Source organism: Pristiophorus japonicus, chromosome 2, assembly GCF_044704955.1.
Source record: "Pristiophorus japonicus isolate sPriJap1 chromosome 2, sPriJap1.hap1, whole genome shotgun sequence".
In the NCBI taxonomy this organism is placed as follows: domain Eukaryota; kingdom Metazoa; phylum Chordata; class Chondrichthyes; family Pristiophoridae; genus Pristiophorus; species Pristiophorus japonicus.
Genome location: NC_091978.1, coordinates 77,281,113 through 77,300,581, shown reverse-complemented (window position 1 = coordinate 77,300,581; position 19,469 = coordinate 77,281,113). Strand labels below are relative to the sequence as shown.

At 46.5% G+C, this 19,469-nt stretch overlaps 1 protein-coding gene across 2 annotated transcripts in view; it reads left to right on the top strand.

Moving 5' to 3' along the window:
- dnai1.2 (dynein, axonemal, intermediate chain 1, paralog 2) overlaps window positions 1-19,469 on the top strand; it is a 610,660-nt gene that overhangs the window by 320,507 nt on the left and 270,684 nt on the right. For both annotated transcript variants that reach the window (XM_070868013.1, XM_070868021.1), the window contains exon 14: window positions 17,761-17,850. In XM_070868013.1, the coding sequence (XP_070724114.1) occupies window positions 17,761-17,850 (90 nt within the window). The remainder of the gene's footprint in view (window positions 1-17,760; window positions 17,851-19,469) is intronic.

The window sequence follows — 19,469 nt, the reverse complement described above, 5'->3', positions numbered from 1 at the left end:
CTTCCCTCAATGACTATCTGTCCCACCTATGACAGAGATTGTGGTTCTCGTATTGGATTGTACAGTCACCTAAGAACTCATATTAAGAGTGGAAGCAAGTCTTCCTCGATTCCGAGGGACTGACTATAATGATGAAAACCAACCTCTTTGACTTAGGGCTGAATGGACTAATCCTGCTCTTATTTCTTATGTTCTTAAGCATTGGATATTCCTGCTAATATCTCCTTCTTTGGCTCGGCATCCAAATTTTTCTCATTACACTTCTGTGAACTGCCTTGGGATGATTTTTGTATTTTAAAGCTGTTATATAAATGCAAGTTGTTGTATCTAAGCTTACCTAATACCATCAAACCTGTTTAAATTATGAGCATGACACCTGTTGATGGGCCCCTTACTGAATTTACTCACCAATGAGTGGGGCAGACATCGAGCCTGCCCTCGCTCAGGATTCTTTAGCAGCGAATGGAAGCTAAGTTTTAAAATATGTTATAAATGTTCCTGTGGAGCCAGGATGGAGAAGGCATTCTTCTGACTGCACAGGAGTCACAATCAACCTCTTCAAGATTACGAAAGGGTTTGTTAGGTTAGACATAGAAAAGATGTTTTCACTTGCGGGCAGAACTAGGGACCATAAATACAAGATAGTCACTAAACAAATCCAATAGGGAATTCAGGAGAAACTTCTTTCTCCAGAAAGTGGTTAGAATATGGAACTCGCTACAACAAGGTGTAATTGAGGCGATTCAAGTTGATGCATTCAAAGGGAACAACAACCAGGAAATTTATAAAGAAAGGAAAAATAGAATATGAGAGTAAACTAGCGAGAGACATAAAACAGACTAATAGCTTCTATACGTATATAAAAAGAAAAAGATTAGCAAACATAAATGTGGGTACCTTACAGCCTGAGACAGGAGAAATTATAATTCAGATTAAGGAAATGGCAGAGAAATTAAACAACTACTTTGTGTCTGTCTTCACGGACGAAGATGCAAAAAACCTCCCAGAAATACTGGAAATTCAAGGGTCTAAGCGAGAATAAGGGATTAAAAGAAATTAGTATTAGTAAAAAAAAGTTCTGAAGAAATTAATGGGACTAAAAGCCAATAAATCCTCTGGATCTGATGGCTTACATCCTAGGGATTTGAAAGAGGTGGCTATAGGGATAGTGGATGCATTGGTTGTCATCTTTCAATATTCCATAGATTCTAGAACGGTTCCCGTGGATTGGATGGTAGCAAATGTAACCCCACTATTTAAGAAAGGAGGGAGAGAGGAAATGAGGAACTACAGACCAGTTAGACTGACATCAGTAGGAGAGAAAATGCTAGAATCTATTAGTGAGAACGTGGTAACAGGGCATTTAGAAATTAATAGTCGGATTGGGCAGAGTCAACACAGATATATGAAAGGGAAATCATGTTTCACAAATCTGTTCGAGTTTTTTGAGGTGGTAATTAGCAGAATGGAACTAGTGGATGTGGTGTATTTGGATTTTCAGAAGGCATTCGATAAGGTGAAATGTGAAGTTATCCACATTGGTAGGAAAAATAAAAAAACAGAATATTTTTTGAACAGTGAGAGATTGGGAAATGTTGGTGTTCAGAGGGACCTGGGTGTCCTTGTACACGATTCACTGAAAGTAAACATGCAAGTACAGCAAGCAATTAAAACAGCAAATGGTATGTTGGCCTTTATTACAAGAGGATTTAAATATATGAGTAAAGATGTCTTACTGTAGTTATATAGGGCCTTGATGAGACCACACCTGGAGTATTGTATACAGTTTTGGTCTCCTTACCTGAAGAAGGATATACTTACCATAGAGGGAGTGCAACAAATGTTTACCAGACTGATTTCTGGGATGGGGGAATTGTCCTATGAGGAGAGTTTGAGTAGACTAGACCTATATTCTCTAGAGGTTAGAAGAATGAGAGGTGATCTCATTGAAACATACAAAATTCTTACAGGGCTTGACCGGGTAGATGCAAGGAGGATGTTGTCCCTGGCTGAGGAGTCTAGAACCAGGGGTCACAGTCTCAGAATAAGGAGTCGGCCATTTAGGACTGAGATAAGGAGAAATTTCTTCACTGAGGGCGTGGTGAATCTTTGGAATTCTCTACCACAGAGATCAATCGATTTTTGAATATTAAGGGAATCAAGGCATTTGTGGATAGTGTAGGAAAGTGAAGATGAGGTCTGTGATATAATCTTACAACATCACTAAGAAACACACTCTACAAGATGGCTCTTAACAGAAAACTGTCATCATGTGGCTTTGCCACATGATCCTTTATTATTTACATCAGTAGTTGCATTACCACAGTAGTCCACTAGGGGGAGCTCTATTACACTTCTCCCTCCTTAATGAAGAAGTAATCATAACAAAATAATCATCATACATAACTTGCATGGTATACACAACAAAAGATATAGACTTATTTTTCCATATTTACAAATTAAACTTAACCGCTGGTTTTCAGTTTCGAAGAGGATACCTTCATTCTTGAACAAAACTTTTCAAACTTGGTGTCGAACATAGACTCATAGGCTGAGCCAGAGAGGAGTTTTTCTCCAAGAGCAACCCTTGATCTACATTTGAACTCTACAATTTCAGACTGCCTGACTCGGACTCAGACTTAAATTCTAACCTCTTTGACTTGCTTCTAGTACATCTGATGTAAGATTTGCTACTGGTACTCTACTTATAACAAGACTATCACTATCATCTACTTGTAACAAGACTATTTGACTCATCATAAATCATCGAATCATTCCAACTTTTTGCTCATGAACTATGCAAATTCTTCTGAACAAAATTGCGGGCCATTATCAGACACAATTTCTTCTGGGAGGCCATATGAAGAAAACAACCTTTGCAAATTGTCTAGTGTTTTACTTATTTTCCGCATCGGAAACACCTCTATCCACTTCGAATGATTATCAATCACAATGAATAATTCTTGCCCTTCGAGCTCAGCAAAATCTATATGTAATCTTTGCCACACCCTGGAAGGCCATTTCTATGGCTGTAATGGTACTGATGGTGGTTTCTTGCTTACCGATTGACATGTTGTACACTGACTAACGATATCTTTATCTAAACCTGGCCACCATAAGTAAGTGCGTGCAAAACTCTTAGTCAAGCACATTCCCAGGTACTGGTCATGAAAATCTCCTAACAATTTGGACCTGAACTTATTTGGATTACTACTCTTGCACCCCACATGATACAATCTTTATCCGCTGATAATTCATTCCTACGAACAAAGTATAGATGAATATCTTTCTTTGATACCCGGTTTGGCCAGCCATTTGCTATGTAATCATACACCTTTGACATAACTGGGTCACATTTGGCTCTTCAGCCGTGACTGGCAGTTCATCAATGTATGAAAAATATCAGCATTACCATCTTATTTAAGTACAACAACAATAGGTGTAGCCCAATTACTTAGATCTCCCTCAGAGATAATGTTCTCAGATTCTAGTCTTTTGAGTTCTTGCTCAACTTTCTGCTCGAGTGCGTATGTAACGGAACGTGGCTTAAAGTAAATTGGTCTTGCGTCCTTTTGCACTCTGACATTCGCCTTGAAGCCTTGGATCGGACTGTCTCTTTCATGGAACATAATCGGATACTGCTTGATGACGTCATCTTTCGATGAAAATCTCATTTCTATACGAAAAATCTAATTCCGATCCAGCTTTAGTGATCCCAACCAATTTCTACCTATCGAGGCAGGCTTGTCTCCTGCCACTACAATGAGAGGCAAGCTCTGAAACTGATCCTTGTATTTCACTGGTATGGTGATACATCCTACCACAGGGATTTGCTCCCCTGAGTAGCCTTGCAGCTCTATCTTCGATTTCTTCTGTGGAAAATCACTCAACTTCTCGAGATACAGCGATTCCGGTACTATGCTCACGGATGCACCAGTGTCGATTTCCATGGGTATCCTAGTTCCTGCAATGCCGATGTATCATGAATCGTTGTTCGATACCCTCGTGCTCCTGATGATGTGTATTTCCAAAACCTCCTCGTCCTGTTGTTCTCTTCTATGTTAAGTAGTGTCTGCCGATTTCTACTTATAGCATTGAAAGTTGGTTTACTCTTCAATCGGCATGCCTTCACAAGATGTCCAGTTTTCTTGCAGAAGATACACTCTGCTTTCACATATGGACAGCTTTGAGCAATGTGTTGTCCCAGGCACCGTTAGCACAACTTTAATGTCTTCTTCTTCTTAGGCAGTCCCTCGGAGACGAGGATAACTTGCTTCCACACTAAAAATGAGTTCTCAGGTGACTGATGGCTCTCTGTCACAGATGGGGCAGATGGTGGTTGAAAGAAAAGCTAGGTGGGGTGCTTGGGTTGCTGCGCGCTCCTTCCGCTATCTACGTTTGGCTTCAGCTTTCTCTCGGCGCTTAGACTCAAGGTGTTCAGCGCCTTCCTGGATGCTTTTCCTCCATTTTGAGTGGTCTTGGGCCAGGGATTACAGGGTCTCGGTGGGAATGTTGCACTTTTTCAAGTAGGCTTTGGGGGTATTCTTGAAGCATTTCCTCTGCCCACCTGGGACTTGCTTGCCATGTTAAAGCTCCGAGGAGAGCGCTTGTTTTGGAAGGTTCGTGTCAGGCATGCGGATGATGTGGTCTGCCCAATGGAGCTGATCGAGCGTGGTCAATGCTTCGATGCTGGGGATGTTGGCCTGAGTGAGAACACTGACATTGGTGCGCCTATCCTGCCAATGGATGTGCAGGATCTTGAGGAGACAGTGCTGGTGGTACGTCTCCAGTGTCTTGAGGTGTTTGCTGTATATACTCCATATTCTCTGAACCATATAGGAGGGCGGGTATCACAACTGCTCTGTAGACCATGAGCTTGGTGCCGGGTTTGAGGTCCTGGTCTGCACTGGCACACTGAAGACGGTGTTGGACCTCGTCATCGATGTTTGTCCTTGTTGACAGAGGCTCCCGAAGTATGGAAAATGGTCCACGTTGTCCAAGGCCTCGTCGTGGACTTTGATAACCGAACGGCAGTGTTGTGTGGCAGGGGCAGGTTGGTAGAGGACCTTTGTCTTAAGGATGTTTAGTGTAAGACCCATGTTCTCGTACGCCTCGGTGAAGGTGTTGATGGTGGCTTGGAGTTCAGCCTCCGAGTACGTGTAGATGCGTATTGTACTGTAATTCAATGACAGAGAATGGGACGACCTTGGGATCTCGCCTGGAGTAAGCGGAGGTTGAACAGATTCCCATTTGTTCTGTAATTTAGCTCCACTCCAGCAGGGAGCTTGCTGAGGGTGAGATAGAGCACTGCAGCAAGGAAGATGTACCTTTATTGCACACATCCCTTATTTCTTGTTTGATGCTATCCCCAACCTCACTACTACTGTTTGGTGGCCTGTACACAACTCCCATCAGCGTTTTCTGCCCTTTGGTATTCCGTAGCTCCAGCCATACCGATTCCACATCATCCAAGCCAATGTTCTTCCTTACTATTGCATTAATTTCCTCTTTAACTTGCAACGCCACCCCGCCTCCTTTTCCTTTCTGTCTATCCTTCCTAAATGTTGAATACCCCTGGATGTTGAGTTCCCAGCCTTGGTCACCCTGGAGCCATGTCTCTGTGATGCCAATTACATTATATCCATCTGCGCAGTTAATTCGTCCACCTTATTCCAAATACTCCTCGCATTGAGGCACAGAGCCTTCAGGCTTGTCTTTTTAACACACTTTGCCCCTTTAGAATGTTGCAGTAATGTGGCCCTTTTTGTTTTTTGCATTGGGTTTCTCTGCCCTCCACTTTTACTATTCTCCTTTCTATCTTTTGCCTCTGTCTCCCTTTTATTTCCCTCTGTCTCCCTGCATAGGTTCCCATCCCCTTGCCATATTAGTTTAACTTCTACCCAAAAGCACTAGCAAACACTCCCCCTAGGACATTGGTTCCGGTCCTGCCCAGGTGCAGACCATCCGGTTTGTACTGGTTCCACCTCCCCCAGAACCGGTTCCAATGCCCCAGGAATTTGAATCCCTCCCTTCTGCACCACTCCTCAAGCCACGTATTCATCTGAGCTATCCTGCGATTCCTACTCTGACTAGCACGTGGCACTGGTAGCAATCCTGAGATTACTACTTTTGAGGTTCTACTTTTTAATTTCGCTCCTAGCTCCCTAAATTCGTCTCGTAGGACCACATCCCGTTTTTTATGACCTATATGCACCACGACAACTGGCTGTTCACCTTCCCTTTTCAGAATGTCCTGCACCCGTTCCGAGACATCCATGACCCTTACACCAGGGAGGCAACATACCATCCTGGAGTCTCGGTTGCGGCCGCAGAAACACCTGTCTATTCCCCTTACAAATGAATCCCCTATCACTATCGCTCTCCCACTTTTTTTCCTGCCCTCCTGTGCAGCAGAGCCACCCATGGTGCCATGAACTTGGCTGCTGCTGCCTTCTCCTGATGAGTCATCCCCCCCAACAGTACCCAAAACGGTGTATCTGTTTTGCAGGGGGATGACCGCAGGGGACCCCTGCACTACCTTCCTTGCACTGCTCTTCCTTTTGGTCACCCAATCCCTATCTAGCTGTGTACCCTTTACCTGCTGTGTGACCAACTCGCTAAACGTGCTATTCACGTCATTCTCAGCATCGTCGATGCTCCAGAGTTCATCCAACCGCAGCTCCAGTGCAGCTATGCGGTCTGTCAGGATCTGCAGGGGGAAACACTTCCCGCACACATAGTTGTCAGGGACACCGGAAGTGTCCCTGAGTTCCCCCATGGTAGAGGAGGAGCATATCACATGTCTGAGCTCTCCTGCCATGACTTAACCCTTGCATTAACTTAATTGGGCAACAACAATGCTAAAGGTTACTTACTGATAAAGAAAGAAAAAGAAAAGCTACTTACCACTCACCAGCCAATCACTTACTCCCTTGGCTGTGACGTCACCTTTTGATTTCTTTCTACTTTTTGCCTTCTCCCTGTAGCTGCACCGGTAGGCCTCGACGTCCCCAGAACTCGCTCCTCCTCCGACTAGCTCTCCGACCACGAACTCCCACTGGCCTTTATAGGCCTCGACGTCCCCGGAACTCATTCCTCCTTCGACTAGCTCTCTGACCACGAACTCCCACTGGCCTTTATAGGCCTCAAAGTCCCCGGAACTCGCTCCTCCTCCGACTAGCTCTCCGACCATGAACTCCTGCTGGCCTTTATAGGCCTCGACGTCCCCGGAACTCGCTCCTCCTCCTCCTAGCTCTCCGACCACGAACTCCCGCTGGCTTTTATAGGCCTCGACGTCCCCGGAACTCTCTCCTCCTCCGACCAGCTCTCCGACCACGAACTCCCGCTGGCCTTTATAGGCCTCGAAGTCCCCGGAACTCGCTCTTCCTCCGACTAGCTCTCCGACCATGAACTCCCGCTGGCCTTTATAGGCCTCGCGTCCCCGGAACTTGCTCCTCTTCCGACTAAGAGAAGTACAGGCAGGGATAATGAATGCATTGGTTGTAATTTACCAAAATTCCCTGGATTCTTGGGAGGTCCCAGCAGATTGGAAAACTGCAAATGTAACACCCCTATTTAAAAAAGGAGGCAGACAAAAAGCAGGAAACTATATACCAGTTAGCCCAACTTCTGTAGTTGGGAAAATGTTGGAGTCCATTATTAAAGAAGCAGTAGCAGGACATTTGGAAAAGCATAATTCGGTCAGGCAGAGTCAGCATGGATTTATGAAGGGGAAGTCATGTTTGACAAATTTGCTGGAATTCTTTGAGGATGTAACGAACAGGTTGGATAAAGGGAAACCAGTGGATGTGGTGTATTTGGACTTCCAGAAGGCATTTGACAAGGTGCCACATAAAAGGTTACTGCACAAGATAAAAGTTCACGGGGTTGGGGGTAATATATTAGCATGGATAAAGTATTGGCTAACTAACAGAAAACAGAAAGTCGGGATAAATGGTTCATTCTCGGGTTGGCAATCAGTAACTAGTGGTGTGCTGCAGAGATCAATGCTGGGACCCCAACTATTTACAATCTATATTAACGATTTGGATGAAAGGACCAAGTGTAACATAGCCAAGTTTGCTGATGATACAAAGATGGGAGGAAAAGCAATGTGTGAGGAGGACACAAAAAATCTGCAAAAGCACAGACAAGCTAAGTGACTGGGCAAAAATTTGGCAAATGGAGTATAATGTTGGAAAGTGTGAGGTCATGCACTTGGGCAGAAAAAAATCAAAGAGCAAGTTATGATTTAAATGGAGAAAAATTGCAAAGTGCTGCAGTACAGCAGGACCTGAGGGTACTTGTGCATGAAACACAAAAGATTAGTATGCAGGTACAGCAAGTGATCAGGAAGGCCAGTGGAATCTTGGCCTTTATTGCAAGGGGATGGAGTATAAAACCAGGGAATTCTTGCTACAGTTATACAGGTTTTTGGTGAGGCCACACCTGGAATACTGCGTACAGTTTCGGTTTCCATATTTACAAAAGGATATACTTGCTTTGGAGGCAGTTCAGCGAAGGTTCACTAGGTTGATTCCGGAGATGAGGGGGTTGACTTATAAGGAAAGCTTGAGTAGGTTGGACCTCTACTCATTGGAATTCAGAAGAATGAGAAGTGATTTTATTGAAACGTATAAGATTATGAGGGGGCTTGACAAGGTGGATGCAGAGAGGATGTTTCCACTGATAGGGGAGACTAGAACTAGGGGGCATAATCTTAGAATAAGGGGCCCACCATTTAAAACTTAGATGAGGAGGAATTTCTTCTCTCAGAGGGTTATAAATCTGTGGAATTCATTGCCACAGAGGTCTGTGGAAGCTGAGACATTGAATAAATTTAAGACAGAGATAGACAGTTTCTTAACCAATAAGGGAATAAGGGGTTATGGGGAACAGGCAGGGAAGTGGACCTGAGTCCATGATTGGATCAGCCATGATTGTATTAAATGGCGGAGCAGGCTCAAGGGGCCATATGGCCTACGCCTGCTCCTGTTTCTTATGTTTTTATTAAATTTCAGCTAGGGAATTAGAAATCCAATGTGATATCTTCTTACAACAACACTAAGAAACACACTCTACAAAACTGTCATCATGTGACTTTGCCACATGATCCTTTATTATTTACATCAGTAGTTGCATTATCATCTAGGTGGAGCAGTAGTCCACTCGGGGGAACTCTATTACAAGGTCGAAGATCAGCCGTGATCTTATTGAATGGTGGAGAAGGCTCGATGGGCCGAATGGCCTACTTCTGCACCTAATTCTTATGTTCTTATGTTCTCACAACTTGTATTTATATAGTGCCTTTAACGTAGTGAAAAGTCCCAAGGAGCTTCACAGGAGTATTATGAGATTTTGAGATTTAAAAAATTGACACTGAGCAGTATAAGGAGAAATTATGGCGGGTGATAAAAAGCTTGGTAAAAGAGGTAGGTTTTAAGGAGCGTCTTGAAGGAGGAAAGAGAGATAGAGGGGCGGAGTGGTTTCTGTAGGGAATTCCAGAGCTTATGGCCTAAACAACAAAAGGCACGGCCAGCAATGGTTGAGCGATTATAATTAGGGTTACTCAAGAGGGCAGAATTAGAGGAGCGCAGACATCTCAGGGGAATTTGGGGCTGAAGAGATTCCAGAGATAGGAAGGGGTGAGGCCATGGAGGGATTTGAAAACAAAGATGAGAATTTTGAAATCAAGGAATTGCTTAACCGGGAGCCAATGTAGGTCAGCGAGCACAGGGATGATGGGTGAGTGGGATTTGGTGAGAGTTAGGACACGGGCAGCCGAGTTTTGGATCACCTCCAGTTTACGTAGGGTAGAATGTGGGAGGCCAGCCAGGAATGCATTGGAATAATCAAGTCTAGAGATAACAAAGGCATGGATGAGGTCTTCAGCAGCAGATGAGCTGAGGCAAGGGCGGAGGACGGGCGATGTTACGGAGGTGGAAACAGGCATTCTTAGTTATGCTGCAGATATTTCATTTCAGGGTCAAATATGACACCAAGATTGCGAACAATGTGGTCCAGCCTCAGACAGAAGTTGGGGAGAAGAATAGATTCAGTGACTAGGGAACGGAGTTTGTGGCGGGACTGAAAACAATGGCTTTGGTCTTCCCAATATTCAATTGGAGAACATTTCTGCTCCTTCAGAACTAGATGTTGGACAAGCAGTCTGACAATTTAGAGACTGTGGAGGGGTCGAGAGAAGTGGTAGTGAGGTAGAGCTGGGTGTCATCAGGGTACATGTGGAAACTGCCGCTGTGTTTTCGGATGATGTCACCAAGGAGCAACATGTAGATGAGAAATAGGAGGGGCCAAAGATAGATCCTTGGAGAACACCAGAGATAACGATGCGGGGGTGGGAAGAGAAGCCATTGCAGGTGCTTCTCTGGCTAGGATTAGATAGATAAGCATGGACTCAGGTGAGTGCCGTCCCACCCAGCTGCACGATGGTAGAGAGGCCTTAGAGAAAGATGGAGTGATTAGCCGTGTCAAAGGCTGCAGACAAGTCTAGAACGACAAGAAGGGATAGTTTGCCTTTGTCACAGTCACGAAGGATGTTATTTGTGATTTTGATCAGAGCCATTTCGGTACTGTGGCAGCAGCGGAAACTGAATTGAAGGGACTAAAACACGGTATTCTGGGAAAGATGGGCACGGATTTGGGAGGCGACAAACGTTCAAGGACTTTGGAGAGGAAAGGGAGGTTGGAGATGGGGCGGTAGTTTGCAAGAAAGGAGGGTTGTTTGTTTTGAGGCAAGGGGTGATGACGGCAGATTTGAGGGAGAGGGGGACAGCACCTGAGGAGAGAGAACCGTTAACATGTCAGATAACATGGGAGCCAGAAAAGGAATTTGGATAATCAGCAGTTTGGTGGGAATAGGGTCAAGGAAGTTGGAAGTGGGTCTCGGATAGAATGAGCTCAGAATGGTCATGAGAAAGTTGGAGAGAAACTGGAGAAAGATGTGAGGTCAGGGCTATCGCAGGGGCGATCCTTAAAGGAAGTTGGCCCGGTGGGCTAGGGGAAGGAAGGGACGAGGCAGAGGTGGCCGAATGGATGGTCTCAATCTTAGAGATAAAGAAACCCATGAACTCCTCTTATTGTCGGAGGTGAGGGTGGAGACTGTGGAGAGGGGTTTGAAAAGACAGTTAACAGTGGAGAATAGAAGCCGGGGTTTATCTTTACATTCCATGATGATTCTGGAATAGTGAGCAATGTTGGCAGACGAGAGCAGGACCTGATATTGCTTTTATGTGGTCCATCCAGATCTGGCGGTGAATGGTTAAATAGTTGTCCGCCCTATCCATTCAAGTCTGCGTCCCTCAAGGGAGCGAAGATCACGACTGTACCAGGGGAAATGGCCAGGGTGAGAGAGAGTAAGCGGATGAAATTGCCCACTGCCGGAAACGCGGCGCACCTACCCTATTTCAGCTGTTTTCACTGCCACAATGGATGCAATGGTCTCTTGAGCGAAATTCCACTCTTTGTCTTCCGGGCCGCTGGAAAAAAAAAGCCAGTCAGAATGGGGGTGCAAGTGCGGCGGAGAGCAGAAATTCGCACACTGGAGGGGCAGAAATGGGGGGCGGGCGGACTGTCCGCCGCTGTCAGTCATCAGCGTATCGCCAGTGAGGGTTTCGGCCTAGCCAGCGGCCTGGCACCCAAGATGGGATGCCAGGCTGTTTGTTGGCAGGCCGGCCAAACCCGGGGCCATAATTGTCAGCCTGACCTGTCAGTTGGCTAACAAAAATATAAGATGGTGGCCGCAGCAGTGTGCCCTCCCCTTTAATTGCGGCCGCATCGCCATTTTACATGCAGTGCACTGGCAGAAAAAGATGCAGGTGGCACCGAGCAGCGCTAACAACATTTCCTCCATGGAATTTCGCATTTGATACGTGCTCTGATTACATACATCCGTCTGGGACAGGTCCACAGCAGTGGGGAGGAAGTGGGGGGACGGGTCACTGCTGGGATACAGCAGGAGAGCAGTTTTCAAAATGGCGGCCATTCCACGAAAAATCGCCGGCCGTTCCACCCCGCAGCATGGTTGCCAATTTCCGGCGGTTACAGGCCTTAAGGAAAGAGGAAATTTCGGCCCCTAATTGTTTTACCAGGGATTAAGGCATCAAAGGTGGTGGTGAGGGTGGGTAGCTGATCAGAAGCTGCAGAAAAGTCAGGTAAATGAAGGGCCAAAGGCTGGACAGTTGGGAGTTCATAAGTGCATTTGTAAGAATCGGGAGAGAGTTTTTTTTCCAAGGGCGACACAGAAGGATGTAGTAATGGGGGGGATGGGGTGGAAGGGTGATGTGTGTGGAGAGTGATACAAGGAAGTGGTCAGAGATGGCCTTATCTGTGATTGGCTCGATGGGAGTAGTGAGGCCACGAGAGATGGCAAGGTTGAGGGGGTGGCTGTGAATATATGTTGGGGAGTTTACGTGGAGGGAGAGATTAAGGGAGGATAGGAGGATGGTGAACTCAGAAGAGAGTGAGCATGATGACTTGAGATGGAGGTTGAAATCATCAAGAATGAGAAGTCGTTCAGTGCAGAGACAGTGGAAGGAAAGTAGTGAAGAAATATTAGTAACACTATTTTTATGGTACTTGGGTGGGCGGTAGAGAACAAAAGTTTTAAATGAGAGGTGAGAGGGGTGGAATAAGGTGAGATACTCAAAGGAGGAGAAATTGCCGGAGGAGTAGGGGGACAGACCAAGGTGTGATTTGCTGATGAGAGCTACACCGCTACCACGGCGGTCTGAGCGGGACAAGTGGTGGAAGATATGGTCAGGCGGGGAGACTTCATTTAAGGTTAAGGTGCCATCGCCCCTTAACCAAGTTTCCGTCAGGGCCATCATGCACGATAAGCTCATGGATGGCAAGGGTCTTGTTTGCAAGCGAACGGACATTCTGGAGGGAGATGCGGAGAGCGCAGGTGATGGCTGCATCACAGCCTGCATCCTCAGGGTCAGCGCTGGGGGAGGCGGGGGGTGAATTGGACGGGGAGCAGATTGGCGAGATTAGTCATAAGCGGGGGTGCTGGGCAGGGAGGTCAGCGAGGAAGTAGGATGGGACGGTTGGAGTTGCTGCTCGTAAGGAAGCAGCGACGAGTGCCTCGATGGGCCCTTCGTAGGATGCCAAGAGAGACATAGGGGGAAACTGTAGGCTTATCTAGGAGGGAATCAAGCCTGGGACGGCAGCAGAAGAGTAGGAAGGCCGAAGAGTAATGAAGGATTGGGATAGGGATTTGAGAGGGCAGAGTATCCAAGAGAGGAGAGATAAACATAAAAAATAGAGCAGGAGTAGGCCATGTGGCTCCTTGAGCCTGAAAGGAGGCATGATGTCAGAAGAGAATAGCCAAGGAGGGATAAAGAGAGAAGGAAAGAGGGGATAAAGTGGAAAATTATTGAATGGCTCAGGTCCAAAACGGCAGCCAAGTTGCACATGCGAATGGACACAGGAAAAGCTCAGAATACGTAGGCCGGAATAAATGTAGTACTTAATGAGATACAATAGTAGGGAGACCAGGGACAAAGTCAGAGGACCCGTAGAAGGACAAAGCCAACATGATCAGGATGGGGCCAGCAAGGAGCATCGACGAATCGCTGTCCAAAGCAGGCGAGTGAAGTCCAGAAGCTATTAGAAGTATAGAAAATTTGGTGATGTGCTGTAGGAAAGTGTCAGTAGCGTTGCAGAAAGATGATGGCGACATTGTAGGAAGTTTGTAGATCACGGTAGATTGTGGTAAAACCACAGCAAGTGACCAGCAAAGTTGAAAACCGGTAGAACGAGTGAATCAGCAGCTGCTAGCTCGAAGCCAGCAGAGCTGAAAACCAGTTCAGCAGAGACACAGCCGCAGTTAAAAGGAAAAATAAATTTTAGCAGCAGAGATGGAGAAACAGCAGGTAGTATTATGATATAATCCAGTGTAGTCCGGTGCAGAAACGTAGCGATGTAATCCAATGTAATTCAAAGCTAAAATGTAGTCTAGCGATATCCACCAAAGTCCAGGGGATTGGAAACTAATTTGACAACTAATCAGAGCAAAGGCTTGAAGTGACTGAAAGCAGAGCACAGCCACAGCCGATGAGTCAAACAGTGTAGTCCGTAGAGCAACATGGTCCTGTTCATGAGTGAAGGAAGTCAAGTTTCTTCAGAAAGTGAGCTGTTAGAAAGCTCTGTGAGATAAAGAACAAAGGCACGCCGGGGGATGGGCAGTGGGCTCTGCAGGTTTTAAACTTGGAGCTTGCAGCTTTAAACTTGCAGGTTGAACTTGTAGTTTAGGCTGAAATGCCTTCACTATCAGAGGCAGGATAACTGGATCAGTAGACGAAAGGAGATTATGGAAGAAGTGCAAAGGATGGCCATGGATGACTATGGATACAGTTGAGCAGAAAGGAACCTCCATCCCAGGAACCATCTATAAGTCAGATAAGCACATGATGGAGAAAATAATATGTTGATGGAGTTAGATGAAGGGGGCTGGGAGAAGGCTCATGTGGAGCATAAATATCAGCATGGATCTGTTGGTCCGCATGGCTTGTTGCTGTGCTGTAAATAGTTTGTAATACTTTGTAAACCCTGGTACCATTCTTGTGAATCTGCCCTGTACCGCCTCCAAGGTCAAAGCATCTTTCTTGAGGTTTGTTGCTCAAAATTGAAGGCAGTAGTCCAGATGACTCTGTACAGGTGCATAAAAACATAGAAAATAGGTGCAGGAGTAAGCCATACGGCCCTTCGAGCCTGCACCACCATTCAATAAAATCATGGCTGATCATTCACCTCAGTACGCCTTTCCTGCTTTCTCTCCATACCCCTTGATCCCTTTAGCCGCAAGGACCATATCTAACTCCCTCTTCAATATATCCAATGAACTGTCATCAACAACTCTCTGCGGTACGGAATTCCACAGGTTAATAATGCTCTGAGTGAAGAAGTTTCTCCTCATCTCAGTCCTAAATGGCTTACCCCTCGACTTCCCCAGCATCGGGAACATTTTTCCTGCATCTAACCTGTCCAGTCCCGTCAAAATTTTATATGTTTCTATGAGATCCCATCTCATCCTTATAAACTCCAGTAAATACAGGCCCAGTCGATCCAGTCTCTCCTCATATGTCAGCCGTGCCATCTCTTGAATCAGTCTGGTGAACCTTTGCTGCACTCCCTCAATAGCAAGAACGTCCTTCCTCAGATTAGGAGACCAAAACTGAACACAATATTCTAGGTGAGGCCTCACTAAGGCCCTGTACAACTGCAGTAAGACCTCCCTGCTCCGATACTCAAATCCCCTAGCTATGAAGGCCAACATACCATTTACCTTCTTCGCCGCCTGCTGTACCTGCATGCCAACTTTCAATGATTGATGTACCATGACACCCAGGTCTCGTTGTACCTCCCCTTTTCCTAATCTGCCACCATTCAGATAATATTCTGCCTTCGTGTTTTTGCCACCAAAGTGGATAACCTCACATTTATCCACATTATACTGCATCTGCCACGCGTTTGCCCACTCACCTAACCTGTCCAAGTCACCCTGCAGCCTCTTAGCGTCCTCCTCACAGCTCACACCACCACCCAGCTTAGTGTCATCTGCAAACTTGGAGATATTACACTCAATTCCCTCATCCAAATCATTAATGTATATTGTAAATAGCTGGGATCCCAGCACTGAGCCCTATGGCACCCCACTAGTCACTGCCTGCCATTCTGAAAAGGACCCATTTATCCTGACTCTCTGTCTGCCAACCAGTTCTCTATCCACATCAGTACATTATCCCCAATACCATGTGCTTTAATATTGCACACTAATCTCTTGTGTGGGACCTTGTCAAATACACCACATCCACTGGTTCTCCCTTGTCCACTCTACCAGTACCTTCTCAAAAAATTCTAGAAGATTTGTCAAGCAGGATTTCCCTTTCATAAATCCATGTTGACTTGGACCGATCCTGTCACTGCTTTCCAAATGTGCTGCTATTTCATCTTTAATAATTGATTCCAACATTTTCCCCACTACTGATGTCAGGCTCACCAGTCTATAATTACCCGTTTTCTCTCTCCCTCCTTTCTTAAAAAGTGGTGTTACATTAGCTATCCTCCAGTCCATAGAAACCGATGCAGAGTCGATAGACTGTTGGAAAGATGATCAAAACCCCAGCATCAAAAATCCGGAGTTCCGGAATCCGTAATGTTCTGGAATCTGGACTCCGGACCGATCAGTGGCAAGGCCATCTGGAATCCGTAAAATGTTCCGGAATCCGGACCCGCCAACCCTGCCAAGCTCGGAGTCCCGCCCCGCCTCGCCTCATCACCTCTCGCATCACTTGCCACTGCTGCCCTTACCTTGCCGCCAGTCGCTTCGCCGCTGCTGCCCTTTCTTCTGGGCCTTCTTGCCGACCCGCCCGAACAGCTCCTTGGTGGCGGTGCCCGCCAGAACAACTCCTTGGCAGCAGGGCCCACCCGAACAGCTCCTTGTCAGCAGGGCCCAGCCAAACAGCTCCTTGGCGGCGGGGCCCACCCGAACAGCTCCTTAGTGGCGTGGCCCACCCGAATAGTTCCTTGACGGCGGGCACACCCGAACACCTCCTTGACGGCGGGCACACCCGAACACCTCCTTGACGGCGGGCACACCCGAACACCTCCTTGGCGGCGGGGCCCACCCGAACAGCTCCTTAGCGGCGTGGCCCACCCGAATAGTTCCTTGACAGCGGGCACATCCGAACACCGCCTTGACGGCGGGCACACCCGAACACCTCCTTGGCGGCAGGGCCCACCTGAATAGCTCCTTGGCGGCGGGGCTCACCTGGATAGCTCCTTGACGACGGGGCCCGCCCGAACACCTCCTTGACGGCGTCCACACCCAAACACTTCCTTGACGGCGGGCACACCCAAATACCTCCTTGGCAGCGGGGGCCGCCCGAACACCTCCTTGGCGGCAGGGCACACCCAAACACCTCCTCCACTGCGGTGCCCGCCCGAACAGCTCCACCATGGCGGGGCCTGCCCGAACAGCTCCAATACGGCGGGACCCGCTCGAACACCTCCTTGGCGGTGGGGCCCGCCTGGACACCTCCTCCACGACTGAGCCGGCGGCCCGAACAGCTCCTCGGCGAGGACCCCCAGCCCCTCTCTGATGTTCTGAAATCCGGAAAAACCCAAACCTGGGCTCGGTTGTTTCCGGATTCGTGACGTCAAAAAGATGATCAAAACCCCGGTTCCAAGAGTTCTGGATTCTCGACACTGCACATGTACAACTGAAGCATAATTTCCTCGCTTTTAAATAAAGCCCCTTTAAGATAAAGGCTTCTAGCCTTTTTTGATTACTTTTTTATACCTGTGCAGTAGGTTTTAGTGACTTGTGTAGATGGACACCTAAATCCCTTTGCTCCTCCACAGCTCCTGGTCTCTCGCTATAAAGAAAAGATTCTGATATGTCAGTCTCGAATCCCAAATCATAACCTCGCAGTTCGCCACATTGAACTCCATCTGCCATAGTTTTGCCCATTTGTCCCGCTAGCATTATATAAATTAGCTGACCCCAGAACAGTTTCATGAGATGGCTGTCTTGTCTTTGGCTATATATAGCCTGTTCTCTCACTCAGCACACAAACAAAATAAAAACAACTCCCTGCTATTAGCATAGTGAGTGGAATGATGGATCTTTAAGATTAAAAGGCAAGCAAAGACTTGCATGATAAAAGAAATGTATTGAATGTCTGTTTCCATTATTAACTGCGATATACTGTGTACAATTTTAGCGTTTACTTTTTACAGGTGAAGTGGCAAAAAGATGACCTGGACAACAATATTACCTTCTTTTCAATCTCATCAGATGGACGGATTGTTTCTTGGGCTTTGCTTAAGGTTAGTGTTTTCTTGTAGCATTTTCTGGTGGTATTAACAGTGTTAGGCCTGATAGTCTAGGAGGTTTATTATTTTATACCAGTTTCAATTATTGTGTTCCTAACACAGATGAGGCTGCACACAGGGAGGTTAAAGTAACATAGAAAACATAGAAACATAGAAATAGGTGCAGGAGTAGGCCATTCGGCCCTTCGAGCCTGCACCGCCATTCAATGAGTTCATGGCTGAACATGCAACTTCAGTACCCCATTCCTGCTTTCTCGCCATACCCCTTGATCCCCCTAGTAGTAAGTACTACATCTAACTCCTTTTTGAATATATTTAGTGAATTGGCCTCAACAACTTTTTGTGGTAGACAATTCCACAGGTTCACCACTCTTTGGGTGAAGAAGTTTCTCCTCATCTCGGTCCTAAATGGCTTACCCCTTATCCTTAGACTGTGACCCCTGGTTCTGGACTTCCCCAACATTGGGAACATTCTTCCGACATCTAATCTGTCTAAACCCGTCAGAATTTTGAACGTTTCTATGAGATCCCCTCTCATTCTTCTGAACTCCAGTGAATACAAGCCCAGTTGATCCAGTCTTTCTTGATATGTCAGTCCCGCCATCCCGGGAATCAATCTGGTGAAACTTCGCTGCACTCCCTCAATAGCAAGAATGTCCTTCCTCAAGCTAGGAGACCAAAACTGTACACAATACTCCAGGTGTGGCCTCACCAAGGCCTTATACACCTCCCTGTAGTAACACCTCCCTGCCCCTGTACTCAAATCCCCTCGCTATGAAGGCCATCATGCCATTTGCTTTCTTAACCGCCTGCTATACCTGCATGCCAACCTTCAATGACTGATGTACCATGACACCCAGGTCTCGTTGCACCGCCCCTTTTCCTAATCTGTCACCATTCAGATAATAGTCTGTCTCTCTATTTTTACCACCAAAGTAGATAACCTCACATTTATCCACATTATACTTCATCTGCCATGCTTTTGCCCACTCACCTAACCTATCCAAGTCACTCTGCAGCCTCATAGCATCCTCCTCGCAGCTCACACTGCCACTCAACTGAGTGTCATCCGCAAATTTCGAGATACTACATTTAATCCCCTCGTCTAAATCATTAATGTACAATGTAAACAGCTGGGGCCCCAGCACAGAACCTTGCGGTACCCCACTAGTCACTGCCTGCCATTCTGAAAAGTACCCATTTACGCCTACTCTTTGCTTCCTGTCTGCCAACCAGTTCTCAATCCACATCAGCACACTACCCCCAATCCCATATGCTTTAACTTTGCACATTAATCTCTTGTGTGGGACCTTGTCGAAAGCTTTCTGAAAGTCCAAATACACCACATCAACTGGTTCTCCCTTGTCCACTCTACTGGAAACATCCTCAAAAAATTCCAGAAGATTTGTCAAGCATGATTTCCCTTTCACAAATCCATGCTGACTTGGACCTATCATGTCACCTCTTTCCAAATGCGCTGCCTCAGTGACCTCAGTCTTTAATAAGACACTCCAGAATGAGGAACAGGCCTTTGGGGCCGGCTTATATTCAGTGCTCCCAAGGATGCTGGGATCCCTTGGGACTTCAGGGGATGAGCTCCCTGGTTGCGGAAC